At 39.9% G+C, this 26,695-nt stretch overlaps 1 protein-coding gene across 5 annotated transcripts in view; it reads right to left on the reverse strand.

Annotated features, from left to right (window-relative positions):
• The window catches only part of RABGAP1 (RAB GTPase activating protein 1), a 141,754-nt gene that overhangs the window by 1,772 nt on the left and 113,287 nt on the right, over nt 1-26,695 (reverse strand). For all 5 annotated transcript variants that reach the window (XM_063081806.1, XM_063081807.1, XM_063081808.1 and 2 more), the window contains 8 exons: nt 26,548-26,589; nt 26,163-26,291; nt 11,669-11,761; nt 11,124-11,234; nt 5,258-5,362; nt 4,307-4,390; nt 3,586-3,657; nt 1,305-1,502 (listed from right to left, as the gene is read on the reverse strand). In XM_063081806.1, coding sequence (XP_062937876.1) covers nt 1,305-1,502; nt 3,586-3,657; nt 4,307-4,390; nt 5,258-5,362; nt 11,124-11,234; nt 11,669-11,761; nt 26,163-26,291; nt 26,548-26,589 — 834 coding nt within the window. The remainder of the gene's footprint in view (nt 1-1,304; nt 1,503-3,585; nt 3,658-4,306; nt 4,391-5,257; nt 5,363-11,123; nt 11,235-11,668; nt 11,762-26,162; nt 26,292-26,547; nt 26,590-26,695) is intronic.

A 26,695-nucleotide genomic window follows, 5' to 3' on the forward strand; every position in this document is an offset into this window, starting at 1 on the left:
CTGAGCCAACATAAGCATTTAGTCTTTTTACTCTGCAGAGATCTCAAACTGGCAGAGAAAGGTCTGGAATGCCTAAAGATTTGGGAGTTTTCCTAGTTAAGACCTCATTTCCTACGTAGTCTATTTATTAAAATAGCCTCCTAATTTGATGTCTTCCTCTCCTGTCCACCCAGTGTGCACCAGGAAGACAGCTAATGGTCTAGCTCTGATTGCACCATTAATTTCCAGCAAAAAACCTTTTTGGTCTAAACTCCCTAGCATCGCATTTGAGATGCTTCACAGTCTGGGCCAGTATTCTCCCTTCCAGCCTCAGAACCCACCTCCATCCCCTACTGCATGGAAGGTGCTTCCTGAGACCCCCTCCTTACTGGGCAGGCCCTCTCCTCCCTGTGTGAGGCTGACAAGCCACTCCTGCTGACTGGAATGCTCGTTGTACTTTCTCTTCTGCAACAGCAAATCCTGTTCATTCTTTGATCACAGCTCAGCTTCTGCTGCCTTGGTGATGCCTTTCCTGATAGTCCTGGGCAGTCACACAAGCCAGACCTTAGCCTTGCAGTCCCAGCACCTAAAACGGCCTGGCAAAGAGCAGGTACCCTGAGAATGTGTGTGATGAGGCAGACCCAGCCCTAAGGTTTAGTCTTGAACTTGGTTCCTTCCACAAACAGTGCTTAGTGCCTACCTTGTGCTCAGGATTGGCGCTGGTGAGACTTGCAACGCAGCATAAAGTTAACCAAAATAAGCCCTAATGTCTTCATCAGGAATGGAGGCTGAGATAAGTTAGGTAATGTGTCCAAGGGCACAGAGCTAGTTAAGTGATAGGAGTTGGGACAATAAAAGCTTACATTATGAAGCCTGTTTTCACTGTGCTGAACCTTTGCCATACATTATCTTTCATCCTCAAAACAACCTATCGTATAGGGACTTGACTCTTCCATTTGTAGATGAGGAACCTGAGGTATAGAGAGGTTACTAACTAATAACCCAAGGTCAAAGAGTTCAATGGTGGAGCTGTGATTTTAAAGTATGTGTTCTCTGTTTCACCGAGAAGATTCTAGGCTTTGTGGGTAGTTCTTAACATGACAAAGTCCAAATCCTGATTAAACATCCAGTGGTACATAACAAGTACTGGGCTTCTTTCCATGAAGATTAATGGCAAAAGCTTAAAAGGAACCAGAAAACAACAACAACAACAAAAATAAAAAAACAAAAAATCCACCCTAAACCATGAAGATCATTTCTGGGGTTTCTAGTCTATATCAGGAAACCAGGCCTACGAGCATGTGCCCAAGTCCCACTGCTGTTACCTGTATCTTACACTCGGCTTCCACCAACTGGAGCTTGGTTTGTGCCAGTTCTAGTTCCATCTCTCTCAGCTGGTTCTTGAGCCTCTCTTTCTCTTCATCTGTTTCCTCATCTAAAACCTCCTTAGTTGAGCTGATGCCCTTTACACGCCCTTCTTTGTTGAAAAATTCCCGGCAGCGCTCACAGTCATCCACCTTTTGCTGAAATTGAATATCAGATGTGAAGAGGCAAAGAAGAGAAACTGGCCCTTTAGGATGGTGGGAGCATCTGCTCCGGGCGCCAGCATATGGCTTCTTAGCTGAGCACCGTGGCGTCTGAAAACCTGTGCTCTCTTTGTGAACTGGCAGATAACCTATTAGAAAAGCCACCTGGTATTACATACCAAAAGTTCTATAAATCCAGGCTAAGAAAATGAAGTCATGACTAGATAAGGATCTACGAGGGTACTTCAAAAAGTTTGTGGAAAAATAGAATGAAAGGAAGATATGAGTCTTTCTATGACCACTTTTGAAGCGCCCTCTGTATGTACATGGATTTTCAGCACAGAATTGGAGACGAGAAAAAAAAAAAAAAAAAAGGCAGGGGTGGGGGTATAAACTATCCAACTACTGGTAGCAATTAAATATACTGTGCTAAAAAAAAAAAAAAAAATATATATATATATATATATATATACTGTGCTATGTTTATACAAGGAAATATACTGCTTCTAAAAGGGTTTTGAGGAATTTTTCACATCATAGGAAAATGGTTAAATGCTGGCTAAAATACAAAACAAAAATGTATGCAAAATATGGTCACTGATGGAGTTTGGATATATTGTCCTCCCACAACTCATGTGGAAATTTGATCCCCAATGTGGCAGTGTTGGAAACTGATTGAGTCATGGGGGCAGATCCCTCATGAATGGATTAATGCTCTCCCTGGGGGGTGGGGGTAGTGAATGAGTTCTTGCTCTATAGTTCCTGCAAGAAGAGCTAGTTGTTTAAAAGACCCTGGCACGTCCTCTCTCTCTCTCTCTTTCTCTCTCTCTCTCTTCCTCTCGCCATGTGATCTGCTTGTACCCACCAGCTACCTGCCTCTTCCTGCCATGTGTAGAAGCAGCCTGAGGCCCGCGCCAGATGCAGCTGTCCCAGAATCGTAAGCCACATAAACCTCTCTTCTTTATAAGTTACCCAGTCTCAGGTGTTCTGCTATAGCAACACAAGATGGACTAATACAGTCACAAATAAAATAGTTACCATATTTCATCAAAATAAGATGTCACTGTTTGTAAGAAACATAATTTTATACTACTCTAAGAAAATATTCTGCCAATTAAATTGCAAAATGCCATCAGTAATAAAAGTCCACATTTAGTGATGTTAATGTGAAAAAGGGCTTATCTTTGAATGAAATTTTATGTTACAAATAAAGAAGACCAGAAGGATATACACCAACATGTTAATAATGAAGATGTTACCTGTGGGTAATGGGATTATATAGATTTTCCCCCATATTTACTCTTATTTTCTAAATTTTCTGCAAGACCATTATTAAAGTTTTAGAGTCATAAAATAAATTATATTTAAACACTAATTATGATGCAGGTTTGTGTCATCTTCCGCTAGGTATAATGTGCTCTGTGTAAACATGGCCATGAGCACAGAACTTTACAATGTTCCTGTCCACTGACTTATAAATATGTTAGTAAAGTATCTTTCAGTAAATTACTCATCTTAGTAAAATTTGACAAGTACTCTAATACAGGTATGGTTTAAAAAAAGAAAGCACCAAGTTACAAAAGTCCCCCAACTTGGCAATAAAACAAAAACTTGAAGTCCTCACTGTATTTGGATCCATTATATCAGATGGAATGAGCTCACCTGGGGAGTATCTCTGTTCTATAGAATAGCACTGAAGAGTGACAGGTCAAGGCATGTGAGCCTGACCTCTGCACTCCCACCTGAAGCAAAGCCTTGTTACTTGCAGGACTCCTTTACCTCAGCTCTGCACTGCAGCCACCAGCTAACTGCCTTGCCAATGACATTCAGAGATCTTGGGCCCTCGGACTTTGAGATCCAAAGCCAGAGCTCTTTTTGTCTCATCTGTGTTCCCTTCCAGAGAAAATAGGCATATCAGCTGTTAGTTACTGAGCCAGGCCCTGTGACAGGTGCCTTATTAGGTACTCCTTGGCTTCTCTCTCTTTTGAAATCAACTGCCCACTATCAAAATCTGTTGTGCTGAATACAGCCATAAAATGAACTAGCTGGTACGAAATCTCTTTAGTAAAGAAAGACTTACCCGAATTTTCTCAATTTCCACTTTATTAGCTGTCTGCTGCTTCTCTAGTCTTTCACTCAGCTGAGAACAAATCTAAAGAAACAAACATAAAATGACAATCTCTTGAGCAATGTAATCATCTGCATAATTTGGGCTCGGGATAAATTCTACAGTTGGAAGCGGGAATACGCTAAGTGGAATTAACACAGTACCAAATATGCTGCTACTGCCCTGGAGGGGGTGGGACGTAGATGGATGAGCAGAGGCTCTTCCTGCTGAACCCCCTCTGCATCCATCAGCCTAGGAGCAAGTCCTGCTGGCACCACACACAACGGCCAGTGGTTTCTTAACACCTGCCAACTCACGAGCCGGCATGAGATTCCAGCGTAGAAGGAACAAGACCAATTCAGTTATGTTCTTAAAACTCAACCAGCCAGGAAGATAACGGATTTATAACAATATGTAAACATAAGTCTATAATTCTCAATCTGAAATGCTTCCCAAGTGTAGCTTTCATTTACTAAATACCTACCATATGCTGGGCACTAGGCCAGTAACTCTACAAACATGGTCTTTTTTATTTTTGCAATTGAGAATAAGTGAAGTCCATTGTCAATGCAAGGGGCAAAGCCAGGATTTGAAACCAGTGTGCTTAAACATTTGGGTTTGGAGGGTATACACTGCATCCAGGGAAGCACGGCTTCCAGAGTACACAGCCCAGTCCCAGGGTACAGGAACCTACCTGCTTGTAGTCACCGATGATAGAACTGTTCTTTTTTATTTCAGATTCTGCCTTATCTAGTTCCCGACGGCACATTTCTTTTAGCTGCACATATAAAAAAGCAAAAGCGAATGGTTTGAGGGAAAAATAAAGGAAGCTCTGTCATTAACTCCTTATTGCTGGGCTTTCCAAAAAGTGCCTGAGCTAACTCTGGAAGTGCTCTAATTCCCTTACCTTCTTCCTTCACTCTCGGCAGCATTAGTCCCTGCTCTTGATGCCAAGAGAGGGACAGAACAGTCAAAACTTCTAAAAATGTCAGATGCCATTTAGAATTGGAGCTTTGGGTGAAGTTACTCCCTGCCAGTGCAACCCAACCTGAGACCCTTAGCTGAGGAGGTAGCACAAAGCAAACACAGACCAAAGAGCTCAGGAGAGGACTGCAGGTTTTTCAGCACCTCACGGTTTACGGTAGAAAATGCTCCTCCTCCTGAGGCTGGGAGGACCACGGTGAGAGAGGGGCTTGCTCCAGAGGGCACAACACCCAAAACTCTGCCTATGACTATAGGTCTCTGCCCCCAGTGAGTGTGGAACACTGGCTCAGAACAAGACTTCCAGAGTTTGCTCTATGAGGGATACTTCAGAGGATAAGCAATGGAAGAGCCAGATGTTACATGATGTGTGCTTTCCTTCTTCAGAAATGCTAACCCTCTTCTTTGTTACACGTAGAAGCTGATATATAGGAATTTCTCCTGCACCAATGAAGGATGGGCTTAGACCCACTGTCTCCTCATAGGCTTTAATTATTAAGAACCATTGTGCTTTACACAGCAAATAAAAAAGGCCTTGGGACGAAAAACTGAAGCCAGCTGTCTCCAGGTTCTCTGGTGCCAACAGGAAGCCACCAACTGAACTCCCACTTCTCAGACATTCGTAAGACAGAGGAATGTGGGAGAGGAGCAAAGTTCCAGTCACCTGAGCAGACTCTTCTTCCAACCGTCTTTTCTCTTCTTCTGCATCAATCAGTTTCTGTTTGGTCATCAGCAGCTCCTTATTCAGTGCATCTGCCTTTTCCTCAGCCTGAAACATTTAAGATAGGCTGTCATAGAACAAGAATTGAGAACCGGAAAGGGTTTATCCTAGCACAGTCCCATTTTAAGATGATGGTGAAACTGTGATCCAGAGAAGGAAAATGGTATGCCCAAGGTCACAATGAGAGTAGACTCATGCAGAAGTGCCTGACCCAGCCTCTTGCACAGAGGTGGCACAGGGCAGTGGCTAGGAGCTCAGCCTTTGGCATCAGACAGTGTGGGATCAACTCCCACTGTGCACTGACTGTCTCCCACTTGGACAAATCATTGAGAACCTCTTTAAGCTTCAGTCTCTTCACCTGAAGGATAGGGTATGAAAAGCATTCAGCAGAGTGCCTGGAATACAGTAAACACTCAATAGAAGGTAGCTCTCATTATTAATAGTAATAATACACTCTGCTTTACTTCCTTCAAATTGTATTTACTCTGCTTCATCCAACAAGTCCTGCATTTTGTTCTTGTTATCACATGATGAAGGAGGATGCCCCTTTCCCGGCACTTTCTTTTAAAATGCATGCAAAGTTCTGGTGGGCAGATCTGAGTCCCAGTGAAAAAGATAATCCTGTGGCCTGACATACAGGTCACTCCAAGCATAACTAAAGAATGACTAACTACACCATGTTAGAGAACAATCAAGGACTAGACACAGAAGGTCTTTGCTGGGCTCCTTACATACAACATCCCTTGGCAGAGGATAGTAGTTTCCCTGAAATTAAACAGTGTTCTGATGTCACCCAAAGAAAGTGGTATAACTGAGCCCCTGAACTTTCTACTCCACTCCACTTCCTCCCGTGTATCTTCTTTGGGGAGGAACAAGTTCCAGAGGGCGCCAGGACCTTAAATGGGGAACTGAGAATGGCATGATATGCAGATTCACATGGGCATCAATTGCTAGTAAACTGCACAAACACACATTTAATGGGGTCTTAGAGTTAAGGCCTGTCTTTCCTGGTGAGTAGCTTATTATCTCCTTCGCAAGAAGCAATCAAAAGGGAAGTGAAGAGAATCAAATGGTAAATAACTAGTAAGGAGAAAGAAATCCTGCTAAAGATTCTGACCTTAATCAATGAAACACGTTATTGTCTCTCCCTTGGACTCAGTTAACACCTTTCAGTGCTACTTCAGTGCATGTGCCACACACTTCAGTCCTCTCCTTCCCTCAGCATCACTACCATGGTAGATGATGATTAATACTAAGACTAATTCTAAGATTCATGGAAGAGCCATGTGATGAACTGGGTCTTCTAACTCAAAAGAGTCTTCCCTGCCCACCCTGACTCCCCAATTTATAACGAAATTAGGTGGGGAAGTGATTTCCCCATGCTCTCACAATTCATGTAGCAGAGCTCAAATCTGAAACCAGGTCATCTGAGAGGGAGCCCAGCACTGGTACCATCACTCCTAGAACTGACTCTCAACTCTGGGCCAATAGTAAGGTGCCCAGAGGCTACTGGACTGACCCCAAACTTGGTCCTCTAATGGCACCACACTCACTGCACGGACAATCTATTTACATCAGCACATGAGAGAGAACATCTGGTGATAATAAACATAAATCCAGACTTCCACTTCCAGTCATGAAGGATTAACAGGGACTGGATTTATCCTCCTACTGTAAACAGAAAACTGGACAAAATATATGAACAACTCTTTTCAGACAATGAAAACGATAAATGCAGAACTGTCATTCCTGGGAGAAAGAAAACGAACAAGGTGAGGCCTACTCTCACCCTGGCTTTCTGCCTAAGTTTCAAGTAGAACGTGAAGTCCTCAAAGGGTTAAGGAGGCAGTCAGGAGGGCAGGTCAGCTGAGGTGGCTGGAGGCTGTGGGCAGAGCTCCGCAGAGGAGGGAGCTCTAGAACAGCTTATATGGCAACAGAGGAGATAAAATGAAAATAACCTAATTAAATCAAAGAATGCAGAAAAAGAGGAAAAAAAATCCCCAAAAGCAAATAGGATAAATAGAAAACAAATTCCTATTTGGACAAAATAAAAACCTATTTTAAATATGAAGACACAGATTATGTCAAAAGTAAAAGGATGGAAAAGATACACTATGCACGCTATATCATGAAAGTGGGAGTGGCTATATAAATATCAAAGTACATGTCAGAACAATGAGTACTAACAGGGACAAAGAGAGACATTTCATAATGATAACAGAGTCACTATCAGGAAGGTTAAACAATCCGAAATGTATACAGAAATTCAAATGACACAAAACAAAAGCCTATAACTGAAAGGAGAAAAGATAAATATAGTCAGTAAGTGATGGAATAAGTAGAGAGAAAAATTAAGTCTACAGAAGACTTCAATACCACCATCCACCACTTTGACTTCACTGACAGACCACTCTACTTACAGCAGAACACACACACTTTTTCCAAGTACATGTGGGATGTTCACCCAAACAGACCGTATGATGAGCCATAAAATAAATATCAACATTTTATAAGGGTTAGAATCAAACAGAATATGTTCTATGATCGCAACAGAAATCAACAACAGGAAAAATCTGGGGGAAAATCCTTAATATCTGGAAATTAAATTACTACTTACTAACTCATATAGGTAAAAGGAAAAAAATCACAAAAACTGAACGAAAATAAAAACAACATATCAGAATGTGTGGGATGCAGCTGAAAATAGTGCTTAGATGGAGATTTATAACTTTAAATGCTTACTTTAGAAAAGAAGGTCCAAAATCAATTAATCAAACTACTTCTTTAAGAAGCTAGAAAAAAAGCAAACCAAACCAAAAGAAAATGAGGAAATAATAAAAAGAAAAAATCAGTGAAACAAAATAGAGAAAAATCAATGAAACCAAAAGCTGGTTTCTGAAAAGATCCACACAACTGATAAACTTCTAGCTAGAATGATTAAGGAAAAAAGGGAAAAGACACAAATTACCAATATCAGAAATGAAAGGGGGGACATTCTTGATCCTATAAACACTAAAAGAATAAGGAAATATTAACCACTTTATGTCAATACACTTGATAAGATTAAATGGATAAATTACACAAATTATAAAAGGAGAGACATGGAGAATTAGAAAATGTATATAGCTCCATATCTAGAAAGAAACTGAATTCATAAATAATTTTCTGCAAAGAAAATTCCAGGCCTACATGCCTTCACTAGGGAATTAAAGATTTCATCAAGGAACAATCCTATAAAAAGTCTTTAAGAAAACAGGAGGGAGCACTTCCCAGTTCATTTTATGAGGCCTGGCAAAAACATTAAAGAAAACTCCAGACAAATATTCTTAACGAACATAAAAATATTTAATGAAAATAAAAATCTTGGCTGGCCAATTAGCTCAGTTGGGTAGAGTGTGGTACTGACAACACAAGGTCCAGGGTTCAATCCCTGTACCAATCAGCTGTCTTCCCCCCAACCCTCCAAAAAATCTTTGATAAAAAATAGAAACCCCAAGTGGGGTTTATCCTAGGAATGCAAGGTTGGTGTACATTGAAAAATCAATTTACTTCACCATATTAACCGAATTAAGGAGAAATATGAAATGATTACCTCAACAGACACAGGGAAAGCATCTGACAAAATTCAATACCCATTCATGACAAAAACTCTCAGCAAACAGGGACAGAGGAGAACTTCCTCAACTCGCTCTATGAAAAAGCTACAGTTATCATCTGCAACAAGGCAACGGTGTCTGTTCTCACCCATCAACATTGTTCTGAAGATCCTAGTCAGTACAGTGAAGCAAAAAAAAGAAAAAAAGGCAGAAAAACTACTGAGATGTAACATGATCGTATATGTGGAAATCCTAAGAAATATACAAAAAAGCTACTAGACTACCGAATTTAAGCAAGGTCACAAGATACAAGGTCTTGACACAAAAATCAATTGTATTTCTAGAGACTGGCAATAAACAGTTGGAAAATGAAATTGACAAAAAAATACTATTTACAATAGATTAAAACATGCACAAGTCTTGTAAACTGAAAATTTAAAAACTGCTGAGAGAAATTTAAGACCTTACTTAATAAAAACTGTAATATGTTCATGAATAAGAAGACTCAATAACTATTCAGATGTCAATTCTCACAAATTAATTTATACATTCAATAAAACCCCATTCAAAATCCCAAAGGGCTGTTGTTTCTAGAAATTGACAAGCTAATTCTAATATAGAATAGAACCTATATATAGAAATGCAAAGAACCTAGAGTAGGCAAACAATTATTAAAAACAACAACAAAGTTGGAAAACTCACATCACCTGATTTTATGATTGATCACAAAGCTACAGGAAGCAAAATGGCATGATAATGGCATAAGGACAGATACACATACAGATGGATGGAGTAGACAGAGAATCAAGAATCAGACCCACACATATAGGGTCAACTGATTTTTGATAAACGTGCCAAGGTAATTCCATGGGGAAAGGTTAGCAACCTGTTCAGGCTCACAGAATTAGTAAGGACTGGAGACAGAGTTCACATCCCAGTGGATGGGCTCCTGACTCAGTTTCCTTCACCCTCGTGTCTATCTCAGTATAGAGAAGTGACCATGCCAGAGAGGACCCTGACATGGTCCTTTTGGCCCTGAGCCAGGGACCTTCCATTGGTTCCCTCTCATCCTTTCCGCACCAATGTCAAGTCTAGTCACTACTCCCATTTCATGGAGGAGAAAGCTGGATTGGAGTCACCTGGGGTTAATGGGGCTGTCTGGAATTTCCCCACAGCTGCTGTGTGAAGAATAGCCGAAGTGACAGGTGATGAATAACAAAAGTGATGTAAAATCGATTGGAAACAGAAAGAGGGTTCTGGAAATTGTATAAGCCGTACACCAAGCTTTTGCCTTGGATGCAGGAAGGAAAGAGCTGGAAGGAATGAAGTTCTTTCAAAAACCTGAGTCCCTTAAGTCCAAAAAAGGTGTGAGGACCCCGCATTTCTCACTTCAGCAAGAGGAAGAACTTAGCTGGTTTTCAGTGGTGATTCAAAAGATACTCGAGAAAAGACTAACTTGGAAAAGGGCTTATAGTTAGTGTGGGAAAGGTTTGTCTCCTCAGCATTTTAGATGGCTGAAGAATGGGTCCCAAGTTTGATGCTTCTAAGGCCTAAAGTTGGCAGGGGTCTTGATCCTCAGCCTGGTTAGGAGTGTGAGCTCTTTTGTCGGGCCACCAGTGTGAGGGTACTACCACTGACTAGCTGGGTGACCTGTGTGAGATGTTTAACTTCTTTTTCCCTCAGTTTTCTCATCAGTAAAAGGTGGATGGCAAGGACCTCCTGAAGTTCAATATATATAATGTAAGATGCCTGTAACCCTCAAAAGACTGAGCCTATCCCTAGAACCTCAGGAAACCAACAGGCAGAAGAGCAACCCTAGGAGCCTGGCAGGGAAATCTAAGTTAGGGGTTGGCAAACTACAGTCCATGGGCCAAATCCAGCCTGCCATCTATCTCTGTAAAAAAAATTTTTTTGGAATACAGCCATGCTCATTCATTTACAGATTGTCGGTGGCTGCTTTTGCACTAACGGCAGAGTTAAGTAGTAGCAACAGAGACCGTATGGTCCACAAAGACTTAAATACTTACTATACATCCCTTTACAGAAAAAGTTTGCCAATCCCTGACCTAAACTATGAATGAGAGACTATACTTCTAAGGGCAGCCTGTAGTACAGAAAATGGTAAAGAACCCTGTAAGGAAAGCCATCATCTCAAATTTTTTAAAATTCAAGGATTTCGCTGTGATCTTTCCCTTCAGTCCCAACAGACTTACATTATCCAGGTCCTTCCGCAGGGCAATCTTGCTGGTCACCAGCTCATGGGCTAAGTCATCATTTTCCTGTTCTAACCTCATGTTTGCTTCTTGTAGACGCCTATTCTCCCTCTGAAAGGCAGAGAAAGAAACCAGTTACAGACACATAAAAATCAGATGGAAATGACAATTTCTTAGGGCTAGACCTCGAAACAAATTATGTCCTATGGAAATAATAAGAAATGTGGCTGGTCCTGATGTGTTGCCTTATCAACAATTTCTTATTTTCTATCTCTGTAAAGAAATACTTAACTGATTCAAGTGACCTTGTCAAGCAGCTACTTCTTATTAAGTGTGACGAAAGGCCACTAAACTGTAACAAATGAGGTAGCAGGTTTGAAACAAAACAGATCTTGCTTTCTCATTTGCAAACTCAAACTGAAACTTGAACCTAGAAACAGTGGAACTGAATCTTAAAACAGATTCAATAAAGTTAGTTACAGGCAAAATTATATGAAATAAAAGGCTGAAAGTACCTCACATCATCTAGGCATAAGCAAACGAACCTCAAATCGCTCAATCGGGTCTTCTTGTTGGGCCTGCTGTTCCCTCATGGTGTGATATTCTTTTTCATATTTTTTCAACTTCTTCTGACTAATCTGGAGGATAAACCAGAGCACAAATTAACAAGTATCAGGAAGTGGTGGGTGCTTCAGTGCCTGCACTGAAGACCAAGCCTTCTGTTGACCTTGGCAAGCCTAATCATTACAGAAGTGGTGTTTCCTGTTTGGGGAGGAAAACCAAAGTGAGGTATAAGCCCAGGACCCAAAATTCTTACACAGTGACCACTGTGTCCAGGGTTCTGTTTGGGATATTTGGTTCCTAAGATTTTTACTGACAGTGTTCAAGTGAACACCTTACAGATGGTCCCTCCTACCTGAGTTCTGGGTCCTATTTGTTCCTAATAATAACAATAATAAGCCACCATTTTATTCAGCACATACCAGCACTGCTGCTAAATGCTTTAAATCTGTGACCTCACAACACCTCTACAAAGTATGCTATTATCATCCTCGTTTTATAGGCAAGTTAACTGAAGTATAAGCAGGTTACATAACTTGACCAAGATCTCAATAAAGGACTGACAGATCTGGGATTTGAGCCCAGGCAGTTGGACTCCATTCAGAGTCCAGGCTACTAGCCTACCAATTCTCTATCCCATTTCCTTTCCACCAAATCCTTCTGTGCTGCTTTCAAATAGGCACAATTCTCTCCAACCTTAAAAACAGAGCTCTGCTGACCACTCCACTTAGATGCCTTTTGCCCCCAAACTACTGTCATTTTTCTCTCAAGCCTTTTCTTACCAACCACTGCAAACTGCAGACCTGTATCTCTCACCTCCACTGCTTTATGCCCTCTCCCTCCTCAGTCTCTCTAAATTAGGCATCTGCTCTGACTGCTCTATAGAAAGCACCGTCTTGAAGGTCACCAGTGGTTTCTTTTCCACTCTATTCAGTGAGTCCTACCGCTCTCCAACTAGACTTCAATGCTTTAACATGACCAATACGCTCCTCTTTCTTCTGGGAAGTCTTTTCTCTCTTTGTTCTCTTGCCTCTACTTCTACCTCACAGGTTTCTCCCTCTTTAGTGGCTGGCCCCTTCTCTTCAATCGAAACCATAACTAAAGGCATACCTTCAAGATGCAACTGTCTTTTGCTTGATTCCTTCTTCTAAATTGCTAACCCATTCCCTAAATGGTTTTATAAATTACATTTTTTAAAATTATGAGATATAACAAATAGAAAAGTGATAAAAAACAGATGTGTGCAATTTAAAGAATGATCATAAAGCTAACGCTTATCCCTTCGCAAAGCTTCAATAGCCAGCACTTACTGCTGACTCGAATATCTCCCTATTAGCCCCCAGGTCCAGGTAACTAGGACCCTCCGTGCTAGTCTGGTCCAACTTCCTTGTTTCAAAGATGAAGAAACTGAGAACTGGAAAGGGGAAAGGACAGGCCCATGTTTGCATGTGTTGGTGTGTGTGTCTCCAATTCCCTGCTGTTATCCCTTCTCATCTTACTTGAGCTACCTAGTGCTCCTCTTCCATGATGCTGTGGATACCTCCCCTAGTTGGGATGGGGACAGATCTGCCTCAGTCGGAGCTCTATTCCTGGAGTTTGGCTGCTGCCCAAAGGTAGGCAGTCAGGAAGACAACACTGTGCCTGGCTGCATTAAACATGTGGGTGAGGCCACAAGCTGGAGAGTGACATCTTTAAACCCAGATCTTCTGCGGTTTAAGGCCAATATTGGGGTAAACTTTTAATGTGTATCTAAGTGATTCACAAAGAAAGTACCTAAATAAAATGTCTGTGTGATCAGTAACTTTATAAAAAATCCTAACAGATCAATAGTAGAGGAAGAGAAAATAAATAAGGCTTGTGGGCAGCAAACACTTCCTCCCAGTGCTCTCTGCAGTCTGGGTAAATGAGAAGGGAGGGCAGTGGGTGTGAGGCTCTCCCTAGAACTTTATTAAAAAAAAAAAAAGAATTGAAACCAAATCACATAAAAACATTTTCACAAATCTTTGGGCTTCTTCAACTTTTCATTCTTACACTGGAGTAAGGAAGAATGTCAATTCCTACATATATGTATGAAAACATAATATGAAGATTAACTACGAAATAATTTCTTCTATAGTTCTTTATCCCTTATTATAACTGCCTCATTATCACAGAAAAAGGGTTGATTTTCCCTCAGCATTATCACAACAGGTAACGTGTGATGAATACCCGATGAATGCTAGACCTTTACACAAGCCATCTCATTTGGTTCCTACATTTTCCTGATAGGATATGGACATTTCATGTTGCTTTTCCCATATTTTCCAAATTTTCTGCATTGAGCATCAATTATTTTTACAATTAAGAAAAATGTAAAAATGCTGTGTAAAAATAATTCTCATAATCATTCTGGGCTCCCCTAAGACAGAGCTTTGTATCTCTAGATGACGGTCTCCCCACTTGCTTCTGAATTAGTCATCAGGGTCACCTCTCAGGACTGGAGCCACACAGAGCTCTACCATCTTCTGCAGAGCTTGCTAGTCCACAGATCTGACTTCTTTTCTAGCTCAGTCTCTTCCCATCCTTCAGCCTCACTTGTTCTCAGTCTCCTCTTCCCCTCTTCCTCCCTTAAATGCCCCCACCTCCCACTCCCACCACAAACACAAAATCACCACCACAGCTTCTCCTGCATTCAGAGGTGATGCTGACTTTGGAGTGTGGGTGGCTGCATATCAGAGCCAACTAGGTCAGGCTGCCTCTGAGAAACAGACCCCATGAAAAACACTGATGCCTGATACCTGAATGGGAAACGGGGAGGGCCCGCGGCAGAAGCAGCAATTCAAGCCTCCTCACCAGGCTGCACACAGGAAAGAGACCAGCACCTCTCAGCCAGCCTGTCACATTATCAACATCTTCTCCAGGCCCAAACTCTCTCACTGTCATTGTCCCCTCCCCATGCCCATAGGGAATGTCCCCAAATGCTTACTAAATTAATGAGAAAGGACCCTTTCTTCCCTGCACTGACCATTCTCCTGAATGGAAATGGCGACTAACGTGGACAAACGATGCAAGCCTGTTCCTTCCGCCTCGTCAACCCCATAGCTGGCTCACTACTACTCACCTTCCCACTTCTTTAGTGAACCCTCCCCTCACACCCCCTGTCCCATCAGGCCATGTCTGTTATACATTCTCACCACATCGAGTCAGTCCCTCCACAGCACCTATCCAAATTCACAATGACTTAGGGGCTTACTTCACTGTCTGACTTCCCACTACGAAACAGGCACATGTGTTTTGCTTCCTACTGTATCTCCAGGGCCTGGCTTAATGCTTGGAATGTAACTGGGACTCAATCAGATACTGAACAAATCAAAGCTGAAGGCCTTCCTTTTAACCTAATAAGGATGCAGGACAGGCATTTATTTATCCAGTAGTTCAGTACTACTATGTGCAGTGTTCTTCGCTGGGCATTAATGATACTAAGATGTATAAAGATTCCAATATGCAAACTCCATGAGGGCAAGAACTCCTGCTCATGGTGAAATTCCTAATGCCTGTCACATAGTAAGCATGAAGACACTTAATACAGAGACACAGTTCCCACTCATAAAAGTCTAAAATTCATTTTGTCTCTTTCACTTATAAAAATAACTTTAATTGAATTCAGGAAGCAGAGGAAGCTATGGATTCAGCCTCCAAGCTCTGAATCACACCCACTGTTAGCTGACTCTTATCACAAGGATTTGGAAATCACAGCTTCACACACACAGAGGTATTTTTGCCCTCCAAGATTAAATCTAAAATTCATTCCTCGTTCTGTTTCAATGTACTTTCAGGGGGAAAAGAATCCTAAGAAATTCCTGTGATAAGGCTGGGTTTGTAATTTAGATAAAACCAATTTTGTGCCCTACTGCAGTTAACACAGTGGTTCTTAACACTCTTGAGGGACAGCACCACTTTCAAAGTCTCCTGAGAGCCACGGTTCCTCCCCGATAAAAGAACAGAGAAGCCAACTTTCCCTCTCTCTCCTCACAACAGAACTTTCTACATACCATTTCAGAGGGCTCATGGGTCCCCTGCAGCCCATCTGTGGCCCCAAGTTAAGAAACCTTGAATTAGAAAGAAGATGGAGACTTGGTACATGCCAATTTGATAAAAACACGAATTCAGTCCCAAACACCTCTGCTTTGGTCAGTCACTTGTCATTAATCTGTCACGGAAACTGGATAATGTGCTCCCTTAAAATATATGCTACTTGCCTGGGAAAGCTGGTCTCTCTCTGACCAGCCTCTCAGACAGACAGTGATGTCAAGGCCCATACAGATGGAGAAACAGTGAGAGGGGCTGCTAAGATGGGCAGATATGAGGAGGTACAACCTACCAACTAGAAGCTTGGGGTCTGCAGGGGGACAGAACAAGACTCAAGTCCTGGCTCTGCCAATGACTTACTGTGTGACTCAGAGCAAGGTGCCTAATCTCTTTAAACCTTAGCTTCCTCATCTGTAAAAATCCTAACAGTTCTTTTGAGGATTACTGTTATGAGAATCATATGATATAAAATGTATATAAAGTACTCCAAAGAATACTTAGCATAGAGTGAGGTCTTTTCAATAAACAGTAGCTACTATTGGTGGTGGTGGTGGTGATATTATCTGGCATCCTGTCCTAAATCAAGAGACAGAGCTATCCTCTGAACATGTGCTGCAAACAATGAGCCGTTTATTTTATTTATTTATTTTTTTTTTAATTTTATTTTGTCGATATACATTGTGGCGGATTATTGTTCCCCATCACCAAAACCTCCCTCCCTACCCCCTCCCCCCAACAATGTCCTTTCTGTTTGCTTGTCGTATCAACTTCAAGTAATTGTGGTTGTTATATCTTCTCCCCCCACCCAACAATGAGCTGTTAAAACAAAGTCTATTTAACACAGAAAAACATGAAATAGGCTGCCCTTTGGAAGAGGAGTTTGGCTTAAGAAAGTGTTACAAAGGTCAGAATCCTTGCTGAGCTGGAGTCATAGGGAGTTCAGTGAAGGCAGGAGGTTGAATTTTAGCAGCTCTGCATGGTGAGATTGAAGCATGTTATGTGGGTGACTGGGTGGGCAATGGGTGGTAAGAAGAGGTCTGGTATATTAAGGAGATCTTGACTCCAAAGTCCTCTTTGCTCTGTGTGGTAGATTAACAGGAAGCTAGATAAATCTGACACAAGTCCATCTTCCTGTTTAAGAATGCTTGGGGCAGGGACTGTGCTTTTCAGTGACTGATCAAAAGAACCTGAAATTTACATAAGACTTTCAAGATAACAAGATGCCCCCATATCTACTATTTTATTTAATCCTCAAAACAACTTTCTGAGATGGGTAGGGCAGGGATTTACTGATGAGGAGTTGATACCTTGATAGGTAAAGCGACTTGTCTAAAGCCAAGGACCCCTGTGTACAACCCCAGCATAAGAATGCAAATCTGGGTGATTCTCGTTTCTTATTTATCTCTGTAGCATGCTTAGAACTGAACAGTTCTTGGCACATAAGAAAATTTATAAATGTTTGTTGACTTGAGCTGACTTAAGGAAAGTACTCTGGATGCCTGGGGCAGAGGAGGTCAAACAGGGCAGGCCAAAGAGCACTGGTGTCTGAGGGATGCGAGCAGCAGCTACTTTAAAGGCATCGTCTTATTTGTCTCTAACTACAGTTCTGCTGTTTTAACCTACCCTGGGTCACATAGCAGAAGCAGAGACAGGATAACAACCAAGGTCTGTAGGACTCCACGGCCTGGGCTCTTAACCACTTGAAATCAATATTTTAATTTCTAAGTCTTTTTATTTAATTTGTTCAAATAGTTCATACTCAAACTCCTTCAAAGATCAGTAAATAGAATTAGGTATTCTGTTTCTACCATCAGAGTAGTTTTCTAAAATGCAAGAAAAAAATTAGCAGCAGAGGACCTGACCAGATAAGGACCAAGAGAGGCCAGCTTATTAAAATAACAAGGTAGTGCCCACTGCTAGCCTTGTAACAACTGGCAAATTTTAGGGTTCATTACAGAGAAAGAGAGTAGCCACTCAGAAGTTTCCTCATAAAATCCAATTCTAAAAGATAGGAACAAGCAAAGAAATAAAAGTATAGTCTGGTCTAGTTGTAAGGAAAGCTGAATTTAGCTACAGTGTATAGAGAGTAAATTTTGACTGAGATACAGACTGAGTGACCCATCATTACATGACCAACGTCACCACAAAGGGACCAATATATAAGTGGCTCTTGTCCCATTCATTCAATCCTTCATTTATAGTAAAGCACAATGACTAAACACATTGACTTGCGAGTCTGAAACTCCTGGGATCTAATCCCAACTCCTTCACCTACTAATTTTACACCCTTTAAAAATTTACTTCAATTCTCTAAGCCTCAGTACACACATCTCTAAAATGAGCTCATATGGTCACAATAAGGATTAATTCACTATGTGAGGAAGAGTCTGTGAATACACCAAGACACAAGACTGATGAAGTTACTCCCCTCATAGAGCTTCTATATCCTAACACATACTAACTGTACAAATAACCTGAATAGAGAATGAAGTTACTAGTGTTGCTTTTAGTTCACAAATAAAAATATCCCTCAAGGACAAATATTCCTGAATGCCAAACGGTTTTTTAGTTCTCCAAGTAGCAAATGGTTAAGATTACATTAATTTGAAGATAGTGCTATTTGTTTTTTGTAACAATACCTTTTCTGACAAGTAGTTTGAAGTTTGACACATTCACTTTATGTTTGAAATAACAAATTCCAATGAAGCAATGCTTCAGAAATTCCACTCCACCTTAGGCAGGATTCTATAGCCAAATGGTCAGGTCTAAGAAATTCACTGAGCTATCTCTTATAGTCAGTTCCTGTTCCTTCTAAACTAGACTCACATGTCTGGCTTATTCTCAACAACTCCTATATAGCCCTAACGAAAGAGTTCCCCTCCCATATTACTTGAATCAAAAATTTAAAAGACCTAGGAATTAATTTTTTTCAATTACCCCTCTCTAAAGACTATACATGGCACAATTATGAGTATGAAAGGGTTGTGGAGCTCCTAGAACCACTCATGATCTCCTGGAATAATCTATTTAGAGTGGAATTCTTTCTTGATCTTATATCAGAAGTGGAAACAATTTTTTTATCTCAGGTCAATGACCCATAGAAGGGGAGAAATTCAATGGACAGCTAAATGAGTTTGATATATGTTGTTATATTTTAGATTAAGAACACGGGATCTAAACTCCTCATGAAATAGTTGGTCTGAGTGCAGTGGTGTTTACAACTAATTGATCACAACCAATTAGATTTCTTTGCTCCTTCTCCACTACCACTTCTTTACTTGATTAACCTTAAAAGAAAAGAATAAATAAAATATTTCAGTCCCATAATAAGCTCACTTTATGGAGAAAGAGGAAGGGGAGAAGTAAAAGGCCTAGAAAAAGACAAAAGTGGAGAGAGAGAAGTAAGGACAGAGACAGAGAAAGATTTATAGAGAAAAGGAAGACCCATGGGCACAAAGAATATAGACCTTTTTGAGCAACACACCCATCTTGTGGCCATTTCAGATATTGCCACACCAAATTTAATTCTTGCCCTTCCGCAATGAGAAGAGGCAGTGGAGTGCGGTGAAAAGTGCCATTGGAAAGCCTGAGTTCCACCAGGGTTCCTGTCACCGTCCAGCCAGTACCACTTGGGTACTTGACGGAGTTTGGATGTGCTGTCCCCTGGCAAAACTCCTGTGGAAATTTGATCTCCAGTGTGGCAGTGTTGGAAACTGATTGAGTCATGGAGGCGGATCCCTCATGAATGGATTAATGCTCTCCCTGGGGGAGGGGGGAGTAATGAGTGAGTTCTCGCTCTATTAGTTCCCACGAGAGAGCTCGTTGCTTAAAAAGACCCTGGCACCTTCTCTCTCTCTCTTGCTTCCTCTTGCCATGTGATCTTCTTGTACCCACTGGCTGCCTGCTGCTTTCCACCATGAGTAGAAGCAGTCTGAGGCCCGTGCCAGATGCAGCTGTCCCAGAATCATAAGCCAAATAAACCTCTCTTCTTTATAAATTACCCAGTCTCAGGTAGTTCTGTTATAGCAACACAAGACGGACTAAAACAGAAAGTCACGTGATCTCTATGAGCCTCAGTTTCCACACTTGATTTGCCCTACATACCTGACAGGATACTGTGAGGAAGAAATAAGATGCTTATAAGAACTAATTCCAGAAATTATAACAACAATATCATAATGTTAAAACACAGTGACAACAAAAGCAGCGATTTGTTTCCTAGACTAGAACATAAGGCAAAGTATTCCTAATTCCTACCTTAACCAGGACGCACAACTGAGCAAACCAAGCCACAATTTAAAATAATTAAAACATAATGGAATGGGATTTCAGTGAGTTGCAGTCAAAAGTTTCCTTTGTCAATTCTATACCAAAAAGTTCAAAAGCTAGTTTCCAAACCATTCACATATCATAAACCCCCTTTTCCATGTCAAAAGGGGACTCCAAAACCACAAATCATCATGTGCACTCCCTGTGCTGAGGCACATCTACTTCTTGCAGGCCACAGAATGGAGAGCTCATGATGTACTTTGCAAGCATTTTCTTAATTTTGAATTGGAAAATCATCACTGAATTATCACTTTGCCAGTAACTGGCTCAACTATTGTCTATATTGCCCTTAATATTTGTTGGTATAAAGTATAGCTACCAGAGGGCAACTAATCATCACTAACCAAACTGTACTCTCACCTTTTAGCAGAAAGAATCCCTACTCTCATGTCCTGGTGAATCTGTAGGCATTCCATGTGAGTCGATTTCAAGAAAAATTACTATTTCACCTGAAATCATGTGCAAATAGGAGCAATCATCCAAAGTGTGCCCACACATGCCAAATTCTCTAGGACTAGAAAGGATTACATATTTAGCACAAAATATATGTACTGTGGAGATGTACTGAAGGCAGCCTTGTCAGTCTTAACTCACTGAAAGCACAGGCAAGAAAAAAAGACATTAGACACCTTCCATCTGGACTATGGAAATAAAGGATCCACATACTATTAAAGTGTTTCAGGCTCATGAAAATCCAAAAGGTAAAACCTCTGGCTGGAAGCTATTTGTAAGCTTTGCCCAAATCCATGTTAATTCTTCTTTGTAAAATCCTTAGTAGTAACTCAACAGCATATTTATTAATTCACTAATTCAACCAATATTTATATAAAGATCCTGTTCTTGGTGCTGAGGATTCAGCAGTAAACAAAAGAGATGAAGTCCCTCTGCTGCACAGCCTCCATTCCAGTGGAGGAAAACAAAATAGGGTAAGGAGATAAGGACTTAAAGCATTGGGAGGAGCTGCTACTTTAGATACCACAATTAGAGAAGAGCTCTCTGATATTTGAGCTGAAGACTGGACGAGGTGACAGTGAAGCTACACAGACATGTAGAAGAACATCAAAGGCAGACAGACCAGCCAGTGCAAAAGCCTGAAGCAGTGAACATGCTCGCCATGTCTGAGAACAGCAAGGAGGCTGGGGTGTCTGAAGTAGAAAGAGCAAGAGGGGAAAGTAGTAGTAGATGAAATCTTGTAGGCTGTGGCAAGAACTCTTGAGTTTTACTGTGAGGTAAGAAGCCACTGGGGAAAAAAAAAGAAGTCACTAGAGAGTTTTAAGCAAGGGAGAGATGGGATTGGGAAAAGCCAGGAGGAGGCCACTGTGGAAACAGGAAATGATGATGATAAGAGTAGGGTGTTAGGGATGGAGGCGGCGATCAGAGTCAGGATGTATTTTGAGGACAGGCTTGGATGTGAAGTGTGAGAGAGAAAAGAGGTAGCATCCTCTGATGTGTTGAACCAGGATAAACTGGGAAGAGTGACACAAAGAATGTCAGAACTCACTTGGTTCTATGTTCTGTGCAAACCCATTCTTTTTGAAAATATTACTGGAAAGTGTGTGTTTGATGTCTGCTTGAAAACCAGAGAGGAAATAAATATAGTAGTAGTCATCATTTCTTAAACCCTTACTAATCACCAGGAACTATGTTAAGCACTGTACATATGATACTGTAGTTAATCTTCACACATAAAAGCACTTAACCACAGTGTCTGGCACATGATAAACTATCATTAAATGTTATAAACGTTAGCCATAATACCTGGGAACCATGTAATATCTTATTTATTTATTTATTTTCTGGGTGGCTGACTGGTATGGGGATCCAAACCCTTGAACTTGGTGTTATAACACCACAATCTACTCAACTGAGAAGCCGGCCAGCCCCTGTAACATTTTAATTTGAATGGAAATTTCAATGATTATTTTTATTTCTCGAAGTTCTATTTCCTTTTTTTTTTTTTTCCAAATCCCCATTCATTTTATGATTTCTATTGTTTCTCAGGCTAACTGGTAGAGGTGTTGTATTTCCCCTGTAACAGACAGGACAGCCATTCCAAGGTCCAAGCTTTATGCAGACATCTCAGTACAGTTGTCTCCTAAAGGCCCAAAGTCATATCTTCTATGTCTGTAAAATCGTTAAAACTCTAATACTACACATGGTTCCATACTCCTTTAGGATGCTGTCATATCAGTTTATATACACTAGATTTGAGCTACTTTGTTTCAGGCACCCGCACTTTTCTCCTTTTTAGTTCATGTTCATTCAGGTATTTTAGGGGTTTAAAAGAAAACATCCTACAGAAAATTCATCCAAGAACTGTAGAATATACATTCTTCTCATCAGCACATGGAACATTCTCCAAGACAGACCACATGTTAAGTCACAAATCAAGTCTCAACAAATTTTTAAAAACTGAAATCATTTAAGTATCTTTTCAGACCACAATGGATTAATACTAGAAATGAATAACAAGTAAAACTCTGGAAACTATACAAACACATGCAAATTAAGTAACATGTTCCTGAATAACCCATGAGTCAGAGAAGGTATTAAACAGGAAATCAAAGCACTTCTTGAAACTGATGAAAATAAAGACAAATCATACCCAAACATGTGGGATACAGCAAAAGCAGTACTAAAAGGGAAGTTTACTACAATAAACGCTTTCATCAAAAGAACAGAAAGATTTCAAATAAACAACCTAATGTTACACCTTAAAGAACTAGAAAAACAAGAATAATCCAATCCCAGAATTAGTATACAGAACAGAACTAAATGAAACAGAGACCTAAAAAAAATGATACACAAGATTAATGAAACAAAAAGTTGGTTGTTTGAGAAGATAAACAAAATAGACAAACCATTAGATAGGCTAAATAGAAAAGGAAGAGAGAAGACCCAAATAACACAAATCAGAAATGAAAAAGAAGACATTACAAGCAATACCACAGAAATACAAACAATCATTAGAGAATATTACAAACAACTATTTGCCAACAAATTTGAAAACCTGGAGCAAATGGATACATTTCTGGACACATACAAACTACCAAGACTGAACTAAGAAGAAACAGAAAACCTGAACAGACCAATAACAGTAATCAGCAGTCTCCCAACAAAGAAAAGTCCAGGATTGGATGGATTTACTGCTGAATCTTACCAAACCTTTTTTTTTTTTTTTTGTCTTTTTGTGACCGGCCGTACCGCGCTCAGCCAGTGAGCGCACCGGCCATCCCTATATAGGATCCGAACCCGCGGTGGGAGCAGTGCTGCGCTCCCAGCGCCGCACTCTCCCGAGTGCGTCACAGGGTTGGCCCTTACCAAACCTTTAAAGAAGAATTAGTACCAATTCTCTTCAAACTATTCCAAAAAATTGAAACAGAGGCCATTATCCCAAACTCATTCTATGAGGCCAGTATCACCCTGATACCAAAACTAGACAAAGATATGACAAAAAAAAAAAAGAAAAGAAAAAGAAAACTATAGGCCACTATCTCTGTCTCTGATGAACACAGATGCGAAAATCCTCAATGAAATATCAGTAATCGGAATACAGCAACACATCAAAAAAATTATACACCATGATCGAGTGGGATTCATCCCAGGGATGCAAGGATAGTTCAACACACATAAGCCAATAAATGTGATACACCACATCAAAAAAAAAATCAAGGAAAAAAACCATATGATTATCTCAATAGATGCAGAAAAAGCATTTGACAGAATTCAATATCTCTTCGTGACAAAGACTCAGCAAATTAGGTATAGAAGGAAAATATCTCAAAATAAGAAAAGCCATATACAGCAAACTCACTGCCAATATCATCCTGAGAACAGGAACAAGAGAAGAATATCCATTCTTACCACTCCTATTTAACACAGTATTGGAAGTACTAGCCAGAGCAATCAGGCAAGAGAAAGAAATAAAGGCTATCCAGTTTGTAAAAGATGAATTCAAATTGTCCCTGTTTGCAGATGATGTGATCCTATATAGAGAAAAACCTAAAGACTCTACCAAAAAAACTCTTAGAGTTGATAAATGATTTTAGTAAAGTTGCAAGATACAAAAAATCAGTAGCATTTTTTATATTCCAATAATGAACTAGCAGAAAAAGAAATCAAGAAAGCAAGCCCATTTACAATAGTCAACAAAAAAATAAAATACCTAAGAATCAATTTAACCAAGGAGGTGAAAGATCTCTATAATGAGAATTACAAATCACTGCTGAAAGAAATTAAAGAGGACACAAAAAGATGGAAAGACGTTCCATACTCTTGGGTTGGAAGAATTAGCAATTTGCAAATATCCATACTACCCAAAGTGATCTACGTCTACACATTCAGTGCAATCTCCATCAAAATACCAATGATATTCTTCACAGAAATAGAAAAAACAATCCTAACATTCATGTTGAACAACAAAAAGATCCTGAATAACCAAAGCAATCCTGAGCAAAAAAAAAAAAAAGAGCCAGATGTATAACACTACCTGACTTCAAATTATGCTACAAAGCTATAGCAACCAAAACAGCATGATACTGGCATAAAAATAGATACTTGTAAACAATGGAATAGAATAGAGAACCCAGAAATCAACCTACATATTTAGAGCCAACTAATCTTTGACAAAGAGAAGCATGCACTGGGGAAAGGACCACCTCCTCAATAACTGGTGCTGGGAAAACTGGACATCCATATGTAGAAGAATGAAACTAGATCCCATACTTCTTGCCATTTACGAAAATCAACTCAAAATGAATGAAAAATTTATATATAAGACCTGAAACTATGAAACTCTTAAAAGAAAACACAGGGGAAATAGTTCAGGAGGTAGGACTGGGCAAAGACTTTATGAACAAGACCCAAAAGCACAGGCAACAAAAGAAAAAATAAAGAAGTGGGATTACGTCAAACTAAAAAGTTTCTGCACAGCAAGAGAAACAGTAAGAGCAAAAAGACAACCTGCAGAATGGGAGAGAAAATTTGTAAACTATGCAGACAAAGGTTTAATATCCAGAATACACAAGGAACTCAAAGAACTTAACAGTAAAAAAAACCAAGTAACCCAATTAAAAAATGGGCAAAGGAGCTGAACGAGCATTTCTCAAAGGAAGAGATACAAATGGCCAATAGATACATGAAAAAATGCTCAACATCACTAAGCATCAGGGAAATGCAAATCAAAATCACATGACATACCATCTCATGCCAGTTAGACTGGCCACTGTCAAAAAGACAGAGAACAACAAATGCCGGTGAGGCTGCAGAGAAAGGAGAACACTTCTACACTGTTGGTGGGACTGTAAATTAGTGCAGCCATTATAGAAAACAGTATGGAGGTTCCAGAAACAACTACAGATAGAACTGTCATAGGATCCAGCAATTCCACTGCTGGATATATAACAAAGGAATGGAAATCATCATGTCAAAGGAATACCTGCAGTCCCATGTTTATCAAAGCCCTATTTACAACAGCTAAGAGTTGGAACCAACCTAAATATCCGTCGACAGACAGCTGGATAAGGAAAATGTGGTATATATACACAATGGAATTCTACTCAGCCATAAAAAGGAATGAAATTCTTCCATTTGCAGCAACATGGATGAACTTAGAAAAAATTATGCTAAGTGAAATAAGCCAGGAACAGAAGGAGAAATACTCATAAGTGGGAGCTAAACAAAAAATAAACAAATAAACAAACAACATGATACAACAATCACAATAATTTGTTGAACTTTCAAAAGGAGAGAATGAAACTAAGGCTACCAGAGGTGGGAAAGGGGAAGGGAGGGTGGATTAGCAAAAAACTGGTAAAGGGTCACAAAAAATGATCATATTGTATAATGATAAAAATAGTAATTATCCTGATTTGAGGATCACATATTGCACACAAGTATTGATATTCAAGGCTGTACCCCACAGATATGTACAATTACGTTTTAATTAAAAATAAACAAAATAAAAAACTAAAAAAAGGGAAACATCATTACTATTATTTACATATTATAAATGTTAACAGATCAAGAACAGCGAGATATTAACTAACAAAGGAATCTTAATTGATGCAAAAATTATATTACCTTCATGTTGCAAGCTAATTCCATTAGTTTTTTTGCATTTTCTTCTGAGCGATATCTCTTAGGAAGCTGAACCCTGAAGAACTTCAAGGCACCTTCAAAGTCTGTCAATAACAGGTCATCTTTGGAAGTCTTGAAAAAAGTAAGAAAATACAACCACATGTCAAAAAAATGTTTGCTGTGAAGTTGCACAAAAAGCGTTTTAAAATCCCAACACTTTTATAATCCCCAGAAGATATTTCTTAGCCTTTGTCAGAGCCACCTGCACATGTTCACTGTCAAGGACAATGCTAGAGCTTAGTGACTACTTAGAGTGAGACTAAGACCAATATATTCTATGTGCTGAACAGGGAATGCCAGATAACTCAGTTTACAAATAAATATGTACCTTTAATAATCCAAGAGCGACATTAAAAATAACACTTATTCCCTGAAAGAGAGAAGACAAAAAGAACATTTTCAGTGTTTATATATGTTTTACACTGTTTGTCCTTAGAATACCCCACCTTTTTAGAGAAAGTGTAAAAACTTAAGTA

Source organism: Cynocephalus volans, chromosome 17, assembly GCF_027409185.1.
Source record: "Cynocephalus volans isolate mCynVol1 chromosome 17, mCynVol1.pri, whole genome shotgun sequence".
Classification (NCBI taxonomy): Eukaryota; Metazoa; Chordata; class Mammalia; order Dermoptera; family Cynocephalidae; genus Cynocephalus; species Cynocephalus volans.